The sequence below is a fragment of the Dendropsophus ebraccatus genome, chromosome 12, assembly GCF_027789765.1.
Source record: "Dendropsophus ebraccatus isolate aDenEbr1 chromosome 12, aDenEbr1.pat, whole genome shotgun sequence".
Classification (NCBI taxonomy): domain Eukaryota; kingdom Metazoa; phylum Chordata; class Amphibia; order Anura; family Hylidae; genus Dendropsophus; species Dendropsophus ebraccatus.
The window spans coordinates 10,892,264-10,913,409 of NC_091465.1; the positions used below are offsets into that span (position 1 = coordinate 10,892,264).

General features: G+C 49.0%; 1 protein-coding gene across 1 annotated transcript; it reads left to right on the top strand.

Moving 5' to 3' along the window:
• Positions 1-10,423: 10,423 nt before the first annotated feature.
• KIAA2013 (KIAA2013 ortholog) lies at positions 10,424-19,784 on the top strand. Its single transcript, XM_069947710.1, has 3 exons — positions 10,424-12,632; positions 16,397-17,250; positions 19,229-19,784. The coding sequence occupies exons 1-3, from the start codon at positions 11,678-11,680 to the stop codon at positions 19,244-19,246; spliced, it is 1,827 nt and encodes a 608-aa protein (XP_069803811.1). The 5' UTR covers positions 10,424-11,677; the 3' UTR covers positions 19,247-19,784.
• Positions 19,785-21,146: the final 1,362 nt, after the last annotated feature.

Genomic DNA, 21,146 nt, shown 5'->3' on the forward strand with positions numbered 1-21,146 from the left:
TGGCTGCACTACTGTGTACAGGACTTCCACTATTGTATAGCAACAAAACAATGAAACCAACATGACAAAATGAGTGTCTTGTTAAGGGCCCTATCCCACCGGACGATTGTCGTTCAGATTATGGTTAAGTCGTTCGAATCTAAGCGATAATCGTTCGGTTGAATAGCAGTTAACAATTAATGACCGAACGAGAAATCGTTGATCGCGTAATAAGACCTGGACCTATTTTTATCGTTGCTCGTTCGCAAATCGTTTGCATTGAATAAGACGTTGTTCGGCCGTTCGCAGTAGTGACGAACGGAATAGCGACGACAAGACGACAGCAAGAACGATCATAAGTAACGATTATCGTTCCATGTAAATGGGTCAACGATTTCAGGTCTTTCGCAATAGCGGTCGTTTTAAATTGTTTATCTTTAACGATTATGCGAATGATAATCGTCCCATGGAATAGGGCCCTTATTGTCTGCATTCTAATGGACAGCTGTAATGACCCTCCCTCCTGTGTACACACCGCCCTATGTGCCCCCCTCCTGTGTACACACCTCCCTATGTGCCCCCCTCCTGTGTACACACCTCCCTATGTGCCCCCCTCCTGTGTACACACCGCCTATGTGCCCCCCTCCTGTGTACACACCTCCCTATGTGCCCCCCTCCTGTGCACACACCGCCCTATGTGCCCCCCTCCTGTGCACACACCGCCCTGTGTGCCCCTCAGCTGTGTAAATCATATGGTCCCCTTAAATGTTTTTTTCACCCCACTGATGATTACTTCTGTATTTACAGGGAAATAACACTTTTACCACAATACAAAGAAACCTATCTATTATAGGAATTTGGGGAATATTTACACTGGGTGATCCAACAGCAGGCGGACAGTATGTATAATAAGGTTATGATGGGGGCAGTCAGGGCCGTTTTAATACATTGGTGGGCCCAGTGCACAGCCCCCTTCCCTTTCGGCACATTGTATAATGTACTGAATTTGCCCCCACACTGTATCAAGAGCCCCAATACATACAGTAGTTACCTTATAACACTATTTCCACCATACAGTGATTACATATTACATAAAAACTGCACTAAACAAAACAGAAAGATATCACCAATGATACCATTACATAATACCGCCACATCATGACCCCAACACTACAACCCTATAACAGAGTGCAGTTACATCCAGTGACTCACCGGGGGCGTCTTCTCCGATCAGAGTCTGTCACCTTTTCTTTTTCTCTCCATCCAGTCTGGGCCACCTTGAAGTCTTCTCCTGGCTGTGAATCTTCTCTCCAGAATCTGCCAGACAACCTGTGCTCCCCAATCGTATATAACCCCCTGTGCTCCCCCATAGTATATAGCCCCCTGTGCTCCCCCATAGTATATAGCCCCCTGTGCTCCCCAGTAGTATATAGCCCCCTGTGCTCCCCATAGTATATAGCTCCCCTGTGCTTCCCCATAGTATATAGCTCCCCTGTGCTCCCCATAGTATATAGCTCCCCTGTGCTTCCCCATAGTATATAGCCCCCTGTGCTCCCCAGTAGTATATAGCCCCCTGTGCTCCCCATAGTATATAGCTCCCCTGTGCTCCCCCATAGTATATAGCCCCCTGTGCTCCCCAGTAGTATATAGCCCCCTGTGCTCCCCATAGTATATAGCTCCCCTGTGCTTCCCCATAGTATATAGCTCCCCTGTGCTCCCCATAGTATATAGCCCCCTGTGCTCCCCCATAGTATATAGCTCCCCTGTGCTCCCCCATAGTATATAGCTCCCCTGTGCTCCCCCATAGTATATAGCCCCCTGTGCTCCCCAATAGTATATATCCCCCGTTCTCCCCCATAGTATATAGCCCCCTGTGCTCCCCCATAGTATATAGCCCCCTGTGCTCCCCAATAGTATATAGCCCCCTGTGCTCCCCAATAGTATATAGCCCCCTGTTCTCCCCCATAGTATATAGCCCCCTGTGCTCCCCAATAGTATATAGCTGCTATATAACATTGAAAAAAACAAACACTTACTCACCTAGGTCCACGCGTTCCTCTTCTCTTCCCTCTTGTGGCCGCACTTCCTGTGGTCACAAGAGGCTGCACTCCCCTTACCCTCGCGCCGACGCTCCAGTGACGTCGGGCGCTAGAGGGAGAGTGCGGCCTCTTGTGACCGCAGGAAGTGCGGCCACAAGAGTGACTGACAGGGAGGGAGCCAATGGCTCTCTCTCTCTGTCAGTGTCGCTGCGGCAGCGGACGGGGGCAGCGTGGATGGGGGGGCCCTGCAGGGGGCGCCATGGAGGGGTAAGTAGATTACCCATCCATGGCGCTCCCCCCTGACAGGCTGGTGGCCGGAGCCCTGTGCGACCGCACTGGTCGCACATAGCAACGGCCGGCCTGCTCGGGGGGGGGCCCTTTAACCAGTGGGCCCAGTGCACGTGCACCATGTGCCCTCTGGTTAAAGCGGCCCTGGGGGCAGTGGCGGATTAAATGTACCCTGGGCCCCGAGCTGTCTACCCAACCTGGCCCCCCCCATCCCGGTCAATCCGCCCAAATTATAATCTGCTACCGAGTCCCCACGCTGTCCCCAATAAACACTGATTGCCTCCCCCCCCCTTGGTGCTACCCCCAGTAAGCATTGTCCACCCCACCTCCACTGCCCCCAATAAACATATTGCCACCTGGTTTCCTGCTGTTGCCCCCCTCCCCCCCAGGGGGCTGATTTTATAGGGCGGGTCACAGCAGCACAGATGATGTCAGGAGAGGAGGGTGCTAATCCTATAGGAGAGTTCCCAGCAGCACAGAGGATGTCGGGAGGGGAGGGTGCGGATCTTATAGGAGAGGTCCCAGCAGCACAGAGGATGTCAGGAGAGGAGGATGCTAATCCTATAGGAGAAGTCCCAGCAGCACAGAGGATGTCAGGAGAGAAGGGTGCTGATCTATATGGGAGGTCACAGCAGCACAGAGGATGTCAGGAGAGGAGGGGGCTGATCTTATAGGAGAGGTCACAGCAGCACAGAGGATGTCAGGAGAGGAGGGTGCTGATCTATAGGGGAGGTCACAGCAGCACAGAGGATGTCAGGAGAGGAGGGTGCTGATCTATAGGGGAGGTCACAGCAGCACAGAGGATGTCAGGAGAGGGGAGTGCTGATCTATAGGAGAGGTCACAGCAGCACAGAGGATGTCAGGAGAGGAGGGTGCTGATCTATAGGGGAGGTCACAGCAGCACAGAGGATGTCAGGAGAGGGAAGTGCTGATCCATAGGAGAGGTCCGAGCAGCACAGAGGATGTCAGGAGAGGAGGGCGCTGATCTTATAGGGGAGGTCATAGGGTCACAGCAGCACAGAGGATGTCAGGAGAGGAGGATGCTGATCTTATAGGGGAAGTCGCAGGGGCCCAGCAGCAAAGAGGATGTCAGGAGAGGAGGATGCTAATCCTATAGGAGAAGTCCCAGCAGCACAGAGGATGTCAGGAGAGAAGGGTGCTGATCTATATGGGAGGTCACAGCAGCACAGAGGATGTCAGGAGAGGGGAGTGCTGATCTATAGGAGAGGTCACAGCAGCACAGAGGATGTCAGGAGAGGAGGGTGCTGATCCTATAGGGGAGGTCACAGCAGCACAGAGGATGTCAGGAGAGGGGAGTGCTGATCCATAGGAGAGGTCCGAGCAGCACAGAGGATGTCAGGAGAGGAGGGCGCTGATCTTATAGGGGAGGTCACAGGGTCACAGCAGCACAGAGGATGTCAGGAGAGGAGGGTGCGGATCTTATAGGAGAGGTCCCAGCAGCACAGAGGATGTCAGGAGAGAAGGGTGCTGATCTATATGGGAGGTCACAGCAGCACAGAGGATGTCAGAAGAGGAGGGTGCTGATCTTATAGGAGAGGTCACAGCAGCACAGAGGATGTCAGGAGAGGAGGGTGCTGATCTATAGGAGAGGTCACAGCAGCACAGAGGATGTCAGGAGAGGGGAGTGCTGATCTATAGGAGAGGTCACAGCAGCACAGAGGATGTCAGGAGAGGAGGGTGCTGATCTATAGGGGAGGTCACAGCAGCACAGAGGATGTCAGGAGAGGGGAGTGCTGATCTATAGGAGAGGTCACAGCAGCACAGAGGATGTCAGGAGAGGAGGGTGCTGATCTATAGGGGAGGTCACAGCAGCACAGAGGATGTCAGGAGAGGGGAGTGCTGATCCATAGGAGAGGTCCGAGCAGCACAGAGGATGTCAGGAGAGGAGGGCGCTGATCTTATAGAGGAAGTCGCAGGGGCCCAGCAGCAAAGAGGATGTCAGGAGAGGAGGGTGCTGATCTTATAGAGGAAGTCGCAGGGGCCCAGCAGCAAAGAGGATGTCAGGAGAGGAGGGTGCTGATCTTATAGGGGAGGTCACAGCAGCACAGAGGATGTCAGGAGAGGAGGGTGCTGATCTTATAGGGGGAAGTCACAGGGTCCCAGCAGCAAAGAGGATGTCAGAAGAGGAGGGTGCTGATCTTATAAGGGAGTTCGCACGGTCCCAGCAGCACAGAGGATGTCAGGAGAGGAGGGTGCTGATCTATAGGGGAGGTCACAGCAGCACAGAGGATGTCAGCTGGCCCCCTCTTCCCCCCTTATAGATGGTCCCCCTCTTCCCTCTCCCCCCCTTATAGATGGTCCCCCCCCCCCTTATAGATGGTCCCCCTCTTCCCTCTCCCCCCTTATAGATGGCCCCCCTCTTCCCTCTCCCCCCCTTATAGATGGTCCCCCTCTTCGCTCTCCCCCCCTTATAGATGGCCCCCCTCATTGCTGGCCCCCTCTTCCCTCTCCCCCCCTTATAGATGGTCCCCCTCATTGCTGGCCCCCTCTACCCCCCTCCCCTCCCTGTGCAGATAACACACAACAAAAAAACAACAACACAACAGTACTCACCTGCCATTCGTTCCCCCGTCGAGCCTCTCGGTCTGTCCCCGTGTGATGTGCGGCTGCCGGGGGTGTCCCGTCCTATCCCTGGCAGCGCGCGCATCAGAGAGCTCCCGTGCGCCGGAAGTCACAGCCACAGGCACACGGGGAGCTCACTAATGCGCGCGCTGCCGGGGACAGGACGGGACACCCCCGGCAGCCGTGCATCAGCCGGGGGACAGCCAGACTCTTGTGCCCGCAAGCAAAGCAATGTTTGCGGTCACAAGAGAGTCACCCGCAGTGGCAGATTATAATGTGGGCGGCGTGGCATGGGCCCCCCAGAGCCCATGCTGGATCCGCCACTGGATGGGGGAGATTTATCAAACATGGTGTAAAGTGAAACTGGCTCAGTCGCCCCTAGCAACCAATCAGATTCCACCTTTCATTTTCCAAAGAGTCTGTGAGGAACGAAAGATGGAATCTCTGTGCGAAAAATCATAAATTCAGCGGACCTAGAGTCACCACCCCCCTTCCACCCCCTTCTCACCCCGTCCCCCTGGCGCAAGCGGCGTAAACTGGGCTGATGCGAAAATTTTATTCACAAAAGAGGCGTTTGCAAATTCATTCGCATCTGCCCGTTTTACGCCAAAAAATAGAAATTTTTACGTTGATAAATCCCCCCCGTACTGTTCACCTACTTTTGGACACCCTGTACACTCACCGGCCACTTTATTAGGTACACCATGCTAGTAACGGGTTGGACCCCCTTTTGCCTTCAGAACTGCCTCAATTCTTGGTGGCATAGATACAACAAGGTGCTGGAAGCTTCCTCAGAGATTTTGGTCCATAGTGACATGATGACATCACACAGTTGCCGCAGATTTGTCGGCTGCACATCCATGATGTGAATCTCCCGTTCCACCACATCCCAAAGATGCTCTATTGGATTGAGATCTGGTGACTGTGGAGGCCATTGGAGTACAGTGAACTCATTGTCATGTTCAAGAAACCAGTCTGAGATGATTCTAGCTTTATGACATGGCGCATTATCCTGCTGAAAGTAGCCATCAGATGTTGGGTCCATTGTGGTCATAAAGGGATGGACATGGTCAGCAATAATACTCAGGTAGGCTGTGGCCTTGCAACGATGCTCAAATGGTACCAAGGGGCCCAAAGAGTGCCAAGAAAATATTCCCCACACCATGACACCACCACCACCAGCCTAAACCGTTGATACAAGGCAGGATGGATCCATGCTTTCATGTTGTTGACACCAAATTCTGACCCTACCATCCGAATGTCGCAGCAGAAATCGAGACTCATCAGACCAGGCAACGTTTTTCCAATCTTCTACTGTCCAATTTCAATGAGCTTGTGCAAATTGTAGCCTCAGTTTCCTGTTCTTAGCTGAAAGGAGTGGCACCTGGTGTGGTCTTCTGCTGCTGTAGCCCATCTGCCTCAAAGTTGGCCGTACTGTGCGTTCAGAGATGCTCTTCTGCCTACCTTGGTTGTAACGGTTGGCTATTTGAGTGACTGTTGCCTTTCTATCAGCTGGAACCAGTCTGCCCATTCTCCTCTGACCTCTGGCATCAACAAGGCATTTCCGCCCACAGAACTGCCGCTCACTGGATGTTTTTTCTTTTTCGGACCATTCTCTGTAAACCATAGAGATGGTTGTGCGTGAAAATCCCAGAAGATCAGCAGTTTCTGAAATACTCAGACCAGCCCTTCTGGCACCAACAACCATGCCACGTTCAAAGGCACTCAAATCACCTTTCTTCCCCATACTGATGCTCGGTTTGAACTGCAGGAGATTGTCTTGACCATGTCTACATGCCTAAATGCACTGAGTTGCCGCCATGTGATTGGCTGATTAGAAATTAAGTGGTAACGTGCAGTTGGACAGGTGTACCTAATAAAGTGGCCGGTGAGTGTATATTATTGTTTTGCACAGGACAGGAATACTGTAAGTTCCTGCTGATCCATTTTGACATTTTTTTTTATGTGTTTTAGTCAGAACTAGAACGAGTGCTGGAGTCACATGGTTCGGCATTTGATTAACGGTGGCTGAAGACGTTGGATGCACATCGAGGGAGTCTGAGAAATATAGATACAGCCTATGGCTCTACTCTCTGTGGTTTCTCGCCTTCCATGACTCTTGTTGACAGGTTTCTCTCTCGATACTAGAGGGAATAGGGCTGATCAGCTGTATAATTCAGAGGACTCCAATCTGCGCCTCTTCAGCTGTTGCAGAACTACAACTCCCAGTATACACATAAAGAAGCACTCTGCTTTTCTCCCCCCTAACTGGCAGTAAGGTGGTGGTCGGCTGGGAGTCACTGTTCTCCCATAAGTAGCTGTAGAAATAATGTTGTGCCTGAAAGACGGATCAGCCGGTGTCATAGAGCATATGCCGGGAGATGAGCAAACATAGAGCAGAGTGCTTCTTTAATATTATTACATTATTCAAACAGGAGGCAATTAAAGGGGTTATCAAGGATATGAAAAAAAAAACAGCTACTTTCTTTAAAAAAAGCGCCACCCCTGTCCTCAGGCTGTGTGCGGTATTACAGTTCAGCTCCATTCACTTCAATGGAACTGAGCAGCATAGCCCCCACACACAACCTGAGGATGGGAGAGGCGCTGTCTCTGGAAGAGAGCGGCCATGTTTATTTACATCTGGAGAACCTCTGTAATGACTCCTCTTCTAAGCGGGTCCCATGTGCTTTGTGTTTACTCCATTCTTCATTGTGGTTTATTAGTCTAGTGTGGATTCCCAGCACAGACATGACTGGGGCCTTGTTTTTCTGCAGGACCCTCCTGATGTACATGCCCTCCGCTTCGCTTGGTTTCAGGTTCCAGTTTCCTGCAGTGTAGAGGACTGGGAGCACTGGGGGGACTGGGATAAGTCTACTCTGTATAATAGAAGAGCAGCGCTCCTGGAGGGGGGGGGGGGGAATTATCAGAGAGACGGAGGATGCAGACCGCAGCCGTATACTGGGGCGCAGCTTAAACGTAGCACAGAATGAGTCATGTGACACAGAATGACGCATGCTGCATCAGCTCCCATGCATCGGAATGGGGGGGCCGCAACCTGGTTTAAACAGGAAAATTCCTGTGTGTGGGGAAAATGTGCAAGCCATCTTTATGGTGTCTATATACTGTACAGTAATGGGATATATGACCATGGGCTAAGCCCCCCTTTATGATGGCTATATACCCTAATCTGATACATGAACATGGGATGAGCCCCCCTTTATGGTGTCTATATACAGTAATCGGATATATGACAATGGACTGAGCCCCCCTTTATGATGTCTATATACCCTAATCGGATATATGAATATATGCTGAGCCCCCCTTTATGATGTCTATATACCCTAACTGGATATATGACAATGTGCAGAGCCCCCCTTTATGGTGTCCATATACCCTAATCTGATATAAGAACATGGGCTGAGGCCCCCTTTATGATGGCAAATATACCATAATCGGATACATGAATATGGGCTGAGCCCCCCTTTATGAGTCCTTATACCCTAATAGGATTTCATGACCATGGGCTGAGCCCCCCTTTATGATGGCTATATGATACATGGCCATGGGCTGAGCCCCCCTTTATGATGGCTATATGATACATGGCCATGGGCTGAGCCCCCCTTTATGATGGCTATATGATACATGGCCATGGGCTGAGCCCCCCTTTATGATGGCTATGATACATGACCATGGGCTGAGCCCCCCTTTATGATGGCTATGATACATGACCATGGGCTGAGCCCCCCTTTATGATGGCTATGATACATGACCATGGACTGAGCCCCCCTTTATGATGGCTATATGATACATGGCCATGGGCTGAGCCCCCCTTTATGATGGCTATATGATACATGGCCATGGGCTGAGCCCCCCTTTATGATGGCTATATGATACATGGCCATGGGCTGAGCCCCCCTTTATGATGGCTATATGATACATGGCCATGGGCTGAGCCCCCCTTTATGATGGCTATGATACATGACCATGGGCTGAGCCCCCCTTTATGATGGCTATGATACATGACCATGGGCTGAGCCCCCCTTTATGATGGCTATGATACATGGCCATGGGCTGAGCCCCCTTTATGATGGCTATATGATACATGGCCATGGGCTGAGCCCCCCTTTATGATGGCTATATGATACATGGCCATGGGCTGAGCCCCCCTTTATGATGGCTATGATACATGACCATGGGCTGAGCCCCCCTTTATGATGGCTATGATACATGACCATGGGCTGAGCCCCCCTTTATGATGGCTATGATACATGACCATGGACTGAGCCCCCCTTTATGATGGCTATGAATATTGACCATGGGCTGAGCCCCCCTTTATGATGGCTATATGATACATGGCCATGGGCTGAGCCCCCCTTTATGATGGCTATATGATACATGGCCATGGGCTGAGCCCCCCTTTATGATGGCTATGATACATGACCATGGGCTGAGCCCCCCTTTATGATGGCTATGATACATGGCCATGGGCTGAGCCCCCCTTTATGATGGCTGTATGATACATGGCCATGGGCTGAGCCCCCTTTATGATGGCTGTATGATACATGGCCATGGGCTGAGCCCCCCTTTATGATGGCTGTATGATACATGGCCATGGGCTGAGCCCCCTTTATGATGGCTATGATACATGACCATGGGCTGAACCCCCCTTTATGATGGCTATATGATACATGACCATGGGCTGAGCCCCCCTTTATGATGGCTATGAATATTGACCATGGGCTGAGCCCCCCTTTATGATGGCTATATGATACATGGCCATGGGCTGAGCCCCCCTTTATGATGGCTATATGATACATGGCCATGGGCTGAGCCCCCCTTTATGATGGCTATGATACATGACCATGGGCTGAGCCCCCCTTTATGATGGCTATGATACATGGCCATGGGCTGAGCCCCCCTTTATGATGGCTGTATGATACATGGCCATGGGCTGAGCCCCCTTTATGATGGCTGTATGATACATGGCCATGGGCTGAGCCCCCCTTTATGATGGCTGTATGATACATGGCCATGGGCTGAGCCCCCTTTATGATGGCTATGATACATGACCATGGGCTGAACCCCCCTTTATGATGGCTATATGATACATGACCATGGGCTGAGCCCCCCTTTATGATGGCTATGAATATTGACCATGGGCTGAGCCCCCCTTTATGATGGCTATATGATACATGGCCATGGGCTGAGCCCCCCTTTATGATGTCCATATACTACAACTCCCTGACAGCCAAAGGGTCTGTGGCAGGGATGGAGAATCCTTCGGCCCTCCAGCTGTTGCAAAATTACAATTCCCATTATGCCTGGACAGCCCGTAGATGCCGCCTCTCACTGACAGCAGAGGTCTTTAGCTTTATTAACACAAACCCCTGTTACCATTCCAGCCTGACCGATCCCTACTCTTATAACAGGCGACACCAGTGACCGCTAGAGGCGCTCGCGGACGTTGCCAGAGCTCATCACGTGACGAGCCGCACCTCCCTCCCAACCTCCCGCTCTGGGCGCACGTGACTGTCATGTGATTAACGCTTGACAGCGGGGCATGCCGGGAGTCTTGTAGTTATCGCGTTGAGTGGCGCTGGCCGGTGACACTTCCGTGTTGTTGTGGTAACAGCTGCGAGTGTGAGAGGAGAGGGCACCGGGCTTCATGGTGTGAGTGCGCTGCGGGCAGTGGGCGCCTGGCTGGGCTGAGCAGAGGAGGCAGGGTGGTCACAGGTCAGGTGCCAGGTGTGGCCTCTATATCTGCTGTGGTAGTCACTGGTTCATAGCCTGAGGTGGGGGCTGTGACTGTAAGGATCCTATAGGACACTATAGAGGTCAGGGGTCAGTTAGGGGAGACTATAGGGGTCAGGGGTCACTATAGGGGGCTCAGGATAAGGCGCTTCTATAAAGGTGTATGGTGTTGCTATAAAGATTGGGGGTCAGTGTAGGCTGGTGCTGTACAGATCAGGATTTGGTATAAGATGTTGCCATAGGGGTTGGTATTGAGGTCAGGGGTCAGTATAGGGTGTTGCTATAGAGATTGGGGTCAGTATAGGGTGTTGCTATAGAGATTGGGGTCAGTATAGGGTGTTGCTATAGAGATTGGGGTCAGTATAGGGTGTTGCTATAGAGATTGGGGTCAGTATAGGGTGTTGCTATAGAGATTGGGGTCAGTATAGGGTGTTGCTATAGAGATTGGGGTCAGTATAGGGTGTTGCTATAGAGGTTGGGGTCAGTATAGGGTGTTGCTATAGAGATTGGGGTCAGTATAGGGTGTTGCTATAGAGATTGGGGTCAGTATAGGGTGTTGCTATAGAGATTGGGGTCAGTATAGGGTGTTGCTCTAGAGGTTGGGGTCAGTATAGGGTGTTGCTCTAGAGGTTGGGGTCAGTATAGGGTGTTGCTATAGAGATTGGGGTCAGTATAGGGTGTTGCTATAGAGGTTGGGGTCAGTATAGGGTGTTGCTCTAGAGGTTGGGGTCAGTATAGGGTGTTGCTATACAGTTTACGCTTTGGTGTATAGTGTTGCTGTAGAGGTCGGAGGTCAGATTGTGAGGTCGGAGGTCAGATTAGTATATGATCCATTTTGCAGGCCCGGGGTCTTAGGTTGTCAGGATTTGGCGATATATCTGCCAGTGATACTGGACTTATGAGCATCTTGGAGACCATCGCTCTTTCTTCCCACCATGATCCGCAGCCTCTGACACATGACTTGGTGATATAACCCCCCCCCCCTCCTTCCTCCAAGACTTTCTTTCTTAAGACGCCATCACCGGACAGGATCCCAGATGTGGTTACACCAGAGGCTGAAAGGTTTCCCGGGCCTGCTGTCCAGCAGCTGGGCCCGTCGCATTCTGGCTGCTCTGGGATTTCTTCTGATAATCTATTGGTACATGTCCACCGGATCCATGTTTAGGTCCTTGTGGTATTCGGGTCAGCCGCGCAGTGGCCCTGGGGCGTGCCTAGTGGCCCAGACTAAGCAATGGAGGCCGATGTTGGACAAGGGGGACTTGATGATTGTCTCCTTCCCGGGAGAGGAATCCAAGTTGCAGGGCCCGGCCATGGTCGGGAATGGATTTATACTTGTTGACGTCCACAAGAATAACTTGTGGGTGTCTTCTGCCACTGTACCGTTCCGTATGACGGATTATTCTCCGGTGACGTATTTGAAGAGTCCGGGGGCGGCAGCAGAAGCCCACGCCACTGCCATTTTCTATAGAGAAGGATTGATAAGGACAGCCCGCTGCTTGCAGGTAGATGTGACGGACTCCCACCGTGACTGCGTCTTAGTCCGTGAAGACTACTTTGCACACAGGAGCCGACCTCACCTATACGTCCAGAGGATCCACATCTCCAACCCCAGCGACAAGGTGGTGGCTTTTGATATTTCTGCCCAGAAGCCGCTGACTGGAGCCAAGTTCTCCTCCGGTGTAGAGAAGGTGCAGGACAGACAGTTCCTCCTCTCCTCCGGGCGAGTGGCCTTAGAAGACGGGAAAAGTATACTTGTGGTGATTGCAACCAAAAAACTGGTGAACCGGGTGCAGGTCAGCCCCAAGTCTGAGTTTGATGAAACCATTCTCTCTGTCATCTACACCTCTGAACCTATAGAGTCAGGAAAGCTGGAAGAGACCTTTAGTAAGCTGAGAGAGTCCGCAAAGATGGAGATGCTGGAGGTGATGCACATGAAGGGGGACGATCTCTACAATGAGCATCAACAGATTTGGTCTGACCTCTTTGTTTCAGGTATGAGGTGTGTTTGTCTATCGTTTTAAAGGGCTGGTCCAGCAAAAATCTTTTTCTTTCAAATAAACTGGTGTCAGAAAGTTATACCGATTTGTAATTTACTTCTATTAAAAAAAAAAATCTCAGGTGTTCCCATACTTATCAGCTGCTGTAAGTCCTGCAGGAAATGTTTTATTTTCAATCTGACACAGTGCTCTCTGCTGACATCTCTGGCCCAGACACAAACTGTCCAGAGCAGGAGAGGTTTTCTATGGGGATTCATAGAAAACCGAGACAGAGTTCCTGTCTCGGCCAGAGGTGTCAGCAGAGAGCACTGTGTCAGACTGCAGGACATAAAGCAGCTGATAAGTATGGGAAGACTTGAGATTTTTTAATAGAAGGAAATTACAAATCTATATAACTTTCTGACACCAGTTGATTTGAAAGAAAAAGATTTTCACTGGACCACCCCTTTAGAGGGATTATCACATTATTGGGATAACCCCTTTATTCTATCTCAGTGCTGTAATATTGCACTGATAGACATACATGGAGTTGTATTGTACCCACATATGGTTCTGGTTTCCTATGGTGGTGGTGGAACCTTCGGCCCTCCAGCTGTTGCAGAACTACAATCCCTATTATGCCTGGAGAGCTAAAGTTTTAGCTTTGGCTGTCCAAACATGATGGGAATTGTAGTTTAGTTTTGTAACAGCTGGAGGGCTGAAGGTTCTGTGTGTCTACTAACCAATGCTCTATGACCTTTACTATCGATAAGTCGTAGAACAGTGTGATGGGATATGAGAGCCTAGCTGTGTGTAAATGGTGTAGTGAAGGTCACATCCACTGGGTACATCCAGTTTTAGGAGGTAGGGAGCCGAGCTGGGAGTCAATTCCCAGTTGTTGCTGGGTGGAGGGTTCTGTGTGTACAGTACAAACAGGAGGGAGTCTACAGAGACATCTGACTGGGTGTAGGGAGGATGTACAGTGTGAGTGCTGACTCATAACTTCTATAAAGTCATATGGAATTGACTCACTCAATGAAGTTTATTGTTAGTAAAGTGGTAGCGGGATGGGATCAGCACTCTATGCATTAGTATAAGGGATGTCAGTATTATAGGTTCTTGAAATACTACTTTCCTTTTATTTGAATTCCTGACATTTATCTATTAAAATGTGACTGGAACGTCTGGTTTGGGTGGAGCTTTCTAAGGGGATTGTTCAGCATCAGCACAGGTGACATTAAAGGGGTTATCCAGCGCTACAAAAACATGGCCACTTTTCCCCCTACTGTTGTCTCCAGTTCAGGTGCGGTTTGCAATTAGGCTCCATTTACTTCAATGGAACTGAGTTTCAAAACCCCATCCAATCTAGAGACAACAGTAGGGGGAAAGTGGCCATGTTTTTGTAGCACTGGATAACCCCTTTAAAGGGGTTATCCAGCGCTACAAAAACATGGCCACTTTCTTCCAGAGACAGCGCCTCTCTTCTCTCCAGCTTGGGCGGGGGTTTGCTGCTATGTTCGACTGAAGTGAATGGAGCTTAAAGTGACTGTACCATCAGGCCCAGGCTGAAGCACTGGAGGCGGCCGACCCCCTCTTAGTGGGAGGAAACCCCCACCCCTCTATGATAGGGTTCCATTGATTCTAATGGAGTCACGTCATGGAGGGGCTGGGGTTTCTTCCCACTGGGGGTGGGTCGGCCGCCTCCAGTGCTTCAGCCTGGGCCTGGTGGTACAGTCACTTTAATTGCAAACTGCACCTGAACTGGAGACAAGAGTCGTGTTGTCTCTGTAAGAGAGTGGCCATGTTTTTGCAGCACTGGATAATCCCTTTAATGGTGCGTTCACACCTACAGGATCTGCAGCTGATTTTCTGCAGCAGATTTCATTTAAATAACTGAACACAGCATCAAATCTGCTGCAGATCTGCTGCAGATCCTGTAGGTGTGAACGCACCCTAACAAAGATCCTGGTAAGGTCAGTAGGGAGCCCATGTAATAAGGAGGTCCTCTTTGTAGCTGCCCTTCGATTGGCTACAGTTGACCAGACAGACATGACTGCTGGTCAGTAGCTATCTCCCCCACTATCTACATGTTTTCGTTTGTGTTCTGATTGGAGAGAGAGGATAAATTGCTGTTATGGTGCGTTTACACGGAACGATTATCGTTCGAATTTTCACGATAACGATCGCATTTGAGCGATAATCGGCTCGTGTAAACACAACGGACGATCAAGCGGTGAGCGAGAAATCATTCATTGTTATCTTTCAACATGTTCTCAAATCGTCGTAGGTCATTCACTAAAAATTCGCAGATCGCTTCGTGTAAACAGTCTTTCAAAGATTCACCCTATTTGTGAGATAGGCTTAAACGATCTTAAAAACGATCGCAATAATCATTTTTCTAACAATTTATTCTTCTAAACGCTGATCGTTATAAAACCAAATTGCTGCTTCAAAATCGTTAAATGATCGATTGAGCGAATTGTCGCTTTGTGTGAACGGACCATTAGGCTTTGCTGGCAGTGGCTTCTTTCTCCAAGAACAAAAGGAAACCTTATACGTATTTTATGGTCAAATACGGGTTGGATTGCGGTAACACGAGTCTTAAGGTCCGCATATACCTTCAGTAACTGAGAGGTAAGTTATCTCTTCTGCCGCCGCCAGTCCTCCCCATACACAGGAGCATTTGACATGGCTTAGGGTTCCTATGTTCTGTATAGGGGAGGGGTAAACCACAGCAGAGAGCTCTCACTGCAGCTTACCTATCTAGCAAAAAAAAAAAAAAAGGGTTGGCCATGATTTTCAATGTCATCTGTCGGTGGTTGTTGGAGTGACGCCTGAATCTGCCACAAGCGTCAGGTTCAGCTGATTAAAGTCTGAGGTGTATGGGCACCTTTAGCGCCCTATTACACTGAACCATTATTGACCGATTATCCGCCATTCTGGGCAATGATCATTTGGTGTGATAGATAATGTTAAAAAGGTAAAGATCAGCCAACATTTAAAAACGTCAACAATAGCGACAGTCTGCTGGCCATGGCTCCTAGCAATAAAAGCAGTGGCAGCAGACCGCCACTTTCTCATATGGGCCATACGGGCAATCTAAGGTTCCATTTACACAGAAAGATTATCTGACAGAATATCTGCCAAAGATTTGAAGCCAAAGCCAGAAACAGACTATAAACAGAGAACAGGTCATAAAAGAAAGCCTGAGATTTCTCCTCTTTTCAAATCCATTCCTGGCTTTGGCTTCAAATATTTGGCAGATAATCTGTCAGATAATCTTTCTGTGTAAATGGACCCTAAGAATTGTCCAGGAAGCCCTTCCTGCTGCTCCCCATGGCCCCAGCCACGCTTGATGTCTGTGCATGTAATTGCACCAACAGTGAGCGGGGAACGCGGAGCAGGCGAGCCCTGACCTGACAGGTGTAATATGGCCCTAATAATTGAATATCTCCTTTTTAATAGGCTAAGAATCTCTAAGGGTGCGTTCACACCTACAGGATCCGCAGCAGATTTGATGCTGTGTGCAGTTATTTAAATGAAATCTGCTGCGGATCCGGTAAGTGTGAACGTACCCTAATAGGGTAATTGACCATTGGGTTTATTCACCAGACGGTTCCTTCACTATCTTCACTAGTAGGTCCTCTATGGTTGTACATACCTGAGGGATGAGGTTGTAATGCACTGAGCATGTTCTCTGTCCTGTGCACATTTTTAACTATGTACAAATCACAATCTTTACCTGTGTAATCTAGTCATGTGTTTTTTCGTGTATTCCAGGCATTGAAATGAGAAAGATCAAGGATGCTCACACTCCCTCCAGCGATACCATCAACATCACCCTTTACTACATCCTCTCCTGCTCCCCGGCTCCTCTGGTAGATCCCCTCATAAGCAACGAGGACCGAGAGAAAATGGAGCTGTCCCTGAATTACGCCGACCATTGCTTCAGCGGCCATGCTACTATGCACGCGGAAAACCTGTGGCCCAGCAAGCTGAGCGGGATCACACAGCTCCTACAACTCTGGGACCTGTGGAAGCTGACCCTACAGAAGAGAGGCTGTAAGAGCCTGGTGTTATCCGGGGCCCACGGACTCATGCAGGGAATGTTGCTGAGCTTTGGCGGCCTGCAGTTCACCGAAAACCACCTGCAGTTTCAATCCGACCCTCACGTTCTTCACAACAGCTACTCCCTACGAGGTATACATTACAACAAGGACCTTATCAACCTGGCCGTCCTGCTGGACCAAGAGGAGAAGCCTTTCCTGCACGTCTCTGTCAAGTTCCAGGACAAGCTGGTGAAACTTTACGCCTGCGAGGCCGGATGTCTGAATGAACCGGTGGAGCTGACCTCCGAAATCCGAGGACATGTGTTTCCTGTGCTGGTCACCCAACCCTTAACCCCATTACTTTACATCTCAACAGAACTGACCCACTTGCAGGATCTGAGGCACACCCTTCACCTGAAGGAGATCCTGGCCCACGAAGAGCACATGGCCAAACAGTACCCAGGCCTGCCATTCCTATTCTGGTTCAGTGTGGCCTCACTCATCACCCTCTTCCACCTCTTCCTGTTTAAGCTGATTTACAATGAGTACTGCGGGCCGGGCGCCAAGCCCCTCTTCAGGAGTAAGGTATAACATAGATCAGCGGTGCCTGTGTTAGCTATGCTTTAGCGGCCGGTGCTGCTTGCGGATCGGGGAGCCTGTGTAGTGTGCATGTGGTGGTGGGTTGCTCAGTTTCCATAAAATTATAAGCACTGAGACAGTGGTGAATATTTTCTAGTCTTTTACCGGGAGTACAAGTGTTTTACAGAAGGAAGAGGATGCACCATACAGGATGTGAAGGAGATCTGTCGTCCATAGCGGATCGGCCCTGTGGCACTAGACTCTCTGTACAATACATGATGAAAGTGTGATCTCTGGGTATTGAGATGCATGTGTGTTATTTAGTGCCGGCTCCTATAAGGGTCCGGCCCTGACCGTCGGCTAGGCACAGGGGGTCGTTGTGGAGGAGCTTGTACATTAGAAGTTAACTGATCTGGTCGATGTACACTAAAGAGCCCCATACAGTCACCCCCCCCTATTCTTATGTCTATGCTTTTTTTATGGAAACTTTTCTGGGTTTCTTTGGCTGTTTTTGTTTTCTTTTCCCTGAAAATTATCACATTTCTCCAATAAATCTGGTTTGAAGGGGTTTGATTTGCTTAATATATAATCCACAGTAGTCGTGGTTCACAGCATCACACAACTAGTTAGAATCTTGTGCGTGTTCCTACCTTAAAGGGGTTGTTCACCAATTTATAAATTTTTTTCCAAATCAACTTGTGTCAGAAAGGGCCAGAGATTTGTAATTTACTTAAAAAAAATATCAAGTCTTATCAAGTCTTTTTTTAGTACCTATCAGCTGCTGTATGCCCTGCAGGAAGGGGGTGTATTCTTTCCAGCCTGACACAGTGCTCTCTGCTGCCACCTCTGTCCATGTCAGGAACTGTCCAGAGCAGCAGCAAATCCCCAAAGCAGCAAACTTCTCCTGCTCTGGACAGTTCCTGACATGGACAGAGGTGGCAGCAGAGAGCACTGTGTCAGACTGGAGAAAATACACCACTTCCTGCAGGGACATACAGCAGCTGATAAGTACTGGAAAACTTATTATTTTAGTTTTATTATAATAGAAGTACATTACAAATCTTTGGCACTTTTTGGCACCAGTTGATTTTTGTGAACTACCCCTTTAAATGTATTTGCTTCCATCACTTGCTAAGTACAACTTTAATCAGGTATTTTGAGCAGTGGTCTTGGTACATATTAGTGTCAGGCTGTGCTGACAGACGCAGCGTGCAGAGCAGTCGCCCTGCAGACCCTATTATAAGTCAGTGGGATTCATCAGACCCACAGTGCTCTCTGTCTTATGACAAACCTATCAGAGAGTTGTTCTTTCCTTATGACCTTAACCATAAGACCTGAGAATAAGGACCTTGTGTTACTTTATGAATACATATTTACTTATGATTCTCCAGAGCTGCACTGACGGCTCAACAGGAAACAGTCAGCAAGTCACAACCCCTAATAATAATATGCAGAAGTATAAAAAGTACTGAACACTATCATCAGACCAAGCTATGTGCAGAATTGTGATTGCAGCTCTGGAGTTTAATGCAGGCAGTACTGTAATTTAAAGGGGTAATCCAGGATTAGAAAAAAGCACAGCCATTTATTATAATTTTTTTTTTTTTGCAAAGACAGCGCCATCCCTGTCCTCAGGTTGTGTGTGGTATTTCGCTTCAGTGGAACCGAGCTTCCAAACCCCACCCAAAACTGAGGACAGGAGAGGTGCTGTTTTTGTAAGAAAGCAGCCATGTTTTTCTAAGCCTGGATAACCCCTTTTACGATCAGTGCAGGATGAGTAAATCTTAGATCGGCTGTCTACTCTATAACATGCAGCTCGGTTCCTGTTGACGTACTGAAGCTCCCAGCGTGTGGTGTTACTGTCACAGCTGGAGAGCCGCAGTATGGAGCCCTCTTAGTTGGTACATATGACAGATATATAGCCGGTAGTCGTCATTGTGTTAGCTAAGGTGAAGGATATTAATGTGTCTTATTGATTAAACAGGAAGATGACAGTGCCTGAACAATCCCCGACACAACCAGAAGAGGGCGATCTGCCACAGGATCCGAAGTAACCCAACGTATGGCGTAACCAATTGGTTGTGTGACCTGTCAGACTACTGTGTAGCTAAACCTATAGATTTGGTAGCGTTGGTAACTTTTCACCTATTATTATATGCACAATGTGAACATCACCTCTCCCAGCACTGGGCATGGGGGACCATGATTGGGTGGGACATATGAAGTGCCTCCTCTTGCTCCCTCATTACTAGTAAAGCAATAGGCATAATAGAAAAAGAAAAATATAAAATCTATGATTTTGGGGTTGGTTGTTTAAAAAAAATGCAGTGAAATGTATTTTATTTTGTGAATAGTTGTGAATCCAGTGATCACAATAATAATAATAATAATAATAATAATATTATCACCTGATCTCGCTGAAGCCAAGGACTACGAGAAGTAGCCGCATCCCCAGTGATCTATGTGTGATATTGTTTGGATTGAGGTTTCTTTTTTTTGTAAATTTTGTATTTAATTAAATCCAACATTTTAAAACCTCTGATCTGGTGTCTTCTATTCATATAGAGATGCTGAGACAGTATACAACTAAGTCTTATAGGACAGTTCTATGCTTGTAAGTAATATGCAGTATTAGGCCATGTTTACACAACGTATGTTGCTGTATAAATCACATTCGTTATTGCAATGGCCGTGATTTATACAACACATGTGTTGTATGTGAATGAATGGTATCCCACATAGTATACGCTCTGGCCGGGATTCTATCCGGCCGCACGAAAAACATGTCACTTCACACAATGGAGCGTGCGGCCACGGCATCCCAATTCACCAGAAGTAAAGATCATCTGACCGGTACTGCAGGACCGGACGGGATGATCTTCTCAAGCACCGGCCGTTCTGTGACCCGGCCAGGTCACAGAACAGCCGGTGTTTTACAGAATGTGAACATGGCCTAATAGTGTATAGGAGCAGTATTCTAACATTTATAGTATATATGAGATAGTATGCTAGTAGTTATATTCTTGTATAAAGGAACAGTACTATTATAGTAGTTATATTCCTGTGTATAGGGGGCAGTATTATAGTAGTTAAGGGAAGAAAGAGTGCTGCACCTCACACCTATGGCTGATACTAGTGCCCCTAGGCTAAATAAAAAACACATCAGAATTTTGTGTATGAATTGATCAAGCCATACTGCCCCATGTACCTCGTGCCGGTATCTGATACACATGGGTCCCTACACTAAGTCCACACCGTGCCAGTCAGTGGCCACCAACCCCGCAGGCGTGCACAGCCAGGGAACGGGGGCCATGGGACGGCCCTGCGACCCGTGTGGACCAGAGGACCTGCGCGGTGGTACACGGGGCAATATGGCTTGATCAATTCATATACAGACACTCTGGTGTTGATTTTTAATATAGGCCTAGCGGCATTAGTATCAGCCATAGATGGGATGTGCAGCCGTTCCATTCTCTCCAGTTCGTGTTTCACAGTTCTCCCTCTCTGAACGGCTAGCACTCCTTCATAAGACCCACATGACCAAAATTAGCAGGATATGCCTGTGCTCACATGTCTGGACCTTATGTCTTCCCCATTCTGTGAGAGCAGCAATGGTAAGTGTAATACCATATCCATACTTGTGTCGTTTGGGGGCAGCCTTCCCCGCCGGTGGGGCTTTTTGGGTCTGGTCCTGTGACATTGGGGTTGCAGGGCCGTTCCATGGCCTCCCTTCCCTGCGTGTGCACGCTTTGCGGGGTTGGCGGTCGCTGACTGACACGGTGTGGAGTTAGCGTAGGGACCCGTGTGGACCAGAGGACCTGCGCGGTGGTACACGGGGCAGTATGGCTTGATCAATTCATATACAGACACTCTGGTGTTGATTTTTAATATAGGCCTAGCGG